At 42.6% G+C, this 2,174-nt stretch overlaps 1 protein-coding gene across 1 annotated transcript; it reads left to right on the top strand.

Annotated features, from left to right (window-relative positions):
* The first annotated feature begins 109 nt into the window (after positions 1 to 109).
* LOC111655718 (D-aminoacyl-tRNA deacylase 2-like) lies at positions 110 to 769 on the top strand. Its single transcript, XM_023407215.2, has 2 exons — positions 110 to 210; positions 315 to 769. The coding sequence occupies exons 1-2, from the start codon at positions 153 to 155 to the stop codon at positions 635 to 637; spliced, it is 381 nt and encodes a 126-aa protein (XP_023262983.2). The 5' UTR covers positions 110 to 152; the 3' UTR covers positions 638 to 769.
* The last annotated feature ends 1,405 nt before the right edge of the window (positions 770 to 2,174 follow it).

Raw genomic sequence — 2,174 nt, forward strand, 5'->3', positions numbered from 1 at the left:
GCCCTAATAAAATCATAATGCAGATATTCTCTGTGGACAAAACAATCAGTCTGGGTCAGTGGTAGTTACAGGTTTAAACATGGAGGCACGCTGACTGCTGATTGGTCCACACCATTAGTGACAGTGACGTTTTTTCTCAGATCGACAGAGGAATGGTGATCTACATCTGTTTCTTCAAAGGAGCCACAGATGACATCCTCCCTAAGATGGGTCAGTGACCTCTGTAACCTTTAACCTTTGACCTACACGTTTAAACTCCACCCAGCTCTGCACTCACTGTAAACCCATTACAAATGAAATCATCTTCCATCCAGTGTCCACTCTGTTGAACCTGCGGCTGTGTGAATCTGACTCGGGGAAGACGGTGTCGGTGCGGGAGCTTCCCGGCAGCCTGCTGATCGTCCCTCAGGCCACGCTGGGCGGGAAGGCCAAGGGCAGGGCCATGCAGTACCACAACAACATCAGCAAAGAGGACGGCCTGCGGCTCTACGGCACCTTCGTTGCTCTGTGTGAGAAGGAGCTGATGACTGCTGCTTCAGCCGGCAGCGGAGTGACGGTCAAACATGGGACGTATGGAAACAGACAAGTGCTCAACCTGGACACCAATGGACCGTACACACATCTGATGGAGTTCTGAAGCGCTGCGACAGCTGATCACATTAATGTTTATGTGTGAAGATCTACTAACAAGGATGAAACTGCTGTTTTCCTCAGACTGATATATTGATGTTTGATTGATATATTTTTAATTAAAAACTAATTACACAGATTTTGACTGTATCATTGTTTCTGTGCGACATTACGGTGGCCCTGAAGCTCAAACACTGCAGCTGAAAACAAATTCAGAAAATATCTTCATCAGTTTGACACATGAGCTGCAGGTACTGGGGTTCACCTGGTAGAGCGTGTAGCATGAAGCTGTAATCCCAACTGCAGCGCCGTGGGTTTGAGTCTGACCCTAGGCCCTTGACCCTTGGCCCTGTAAACATTCAAGGCTTATCCCCAACTTAAAACTATATTCAGGGTAATTTCTCTTATTCACAGCAGCTTCATGCAGCATTTACTGTATGGAGACATCTGTACTTCATCTGGAGAAAATGAGAGTTTCCACGGAAAAACAAAATGATCCAGAGACGGCATCACGTTTTGAATCTAATTGTTCTCTGTCCCTGTCACTCTGAAACTACAACACAACAAATAAGAAAACCTCACTACTGATCATTGGTTCAGTTTTGATTTACACACTCTATCTATCTCTACTATCCTTTTTTGACAAATAAAAAATCTCTTCACCATAGGAAAATTCTTTTCACATAAATTCACAAACTTGAATTTCTCAAGCAGATTTATTTGGCCAGTTTACAGAAGTTGGTTTACAACTTTTAATCTTTGGAATTATCTGTAAACATTATTTTACAAGCTTAAACTCCCTTTGACCCTAACTGGAGCCCATACAGGTGTCGCTCAGGTATAGGTGGAGTGTAAGATAGCTAGCCTGCAGTTGCTGGCTGGGCACATGGCCCTCTGGGGGCTAACCGCCTCCCACCCACTGGATATTTTCTATAAGGCTGTATATGGAGAGGTGCTTGTTGTAGTTCCCTTTCTGCCGCTCACCAAAAGTAAAATTATAAACAGTAAATGAGTGAATAAATGAGAAGTCATAATGATAAAGCTCATCCTGCTGAACAGCCTGTGGCAAATATATATAAATGAACTTTACTCTTTAAATTATTTAGTTCATATTGTGCATAACACAGGCCTTACTGTTACACCTGTAACAGAGGAGTTGGCCTTTGTTGCGCTTTATTTACACACTTTATTCCAATTAAACAAGTTCAGGCGAGCAAAACGACGTCATCAAACTGCGACTCGAATCACAGTTAAGACGTAATCTTTGTGAGACACTTTGTTGACACCATGTCGGCGGTGGATTTCAGAGGTAGCTAAATCAGTCTATTATTGTTTGTTAGAAAGTTGTTTCCGGTTCTTTTTTTGCTGTAATGATATTTAACAAGTCAAACATTAGCGTGTTATATTTAAATCCCTGAGCTAAAGCTGCTGTTTAAATTCAGTATTGGCAGCTATTTGTTAGTGTTAACGTAGAAGCTAACGTTAGCCACGATTAGCATAGCCTCCGCTTTGATTAAACGTCCCACTCAGTTAAAGCTGTGTTC

The sequence above is a fragment of the Seriola lalandi genome, unplaced genomic scaffold, assembly GCF_002814215.2.
Source record: "Seriola lalandi dorsalis isolate HSWRI2012SDOR001 ecotype SW California unplaced genomic scaffold, Sedor1 jcf7180001975694, whole genome shotgun sequence".
In the NCBI taxonomy this organism is placed as follows: domain Eukaryota; kingdom Metazoa; phylum Chordata; class Actinopteri; order Carangiformes; family Carangidae; genus Seriola; species Seriola lalandi.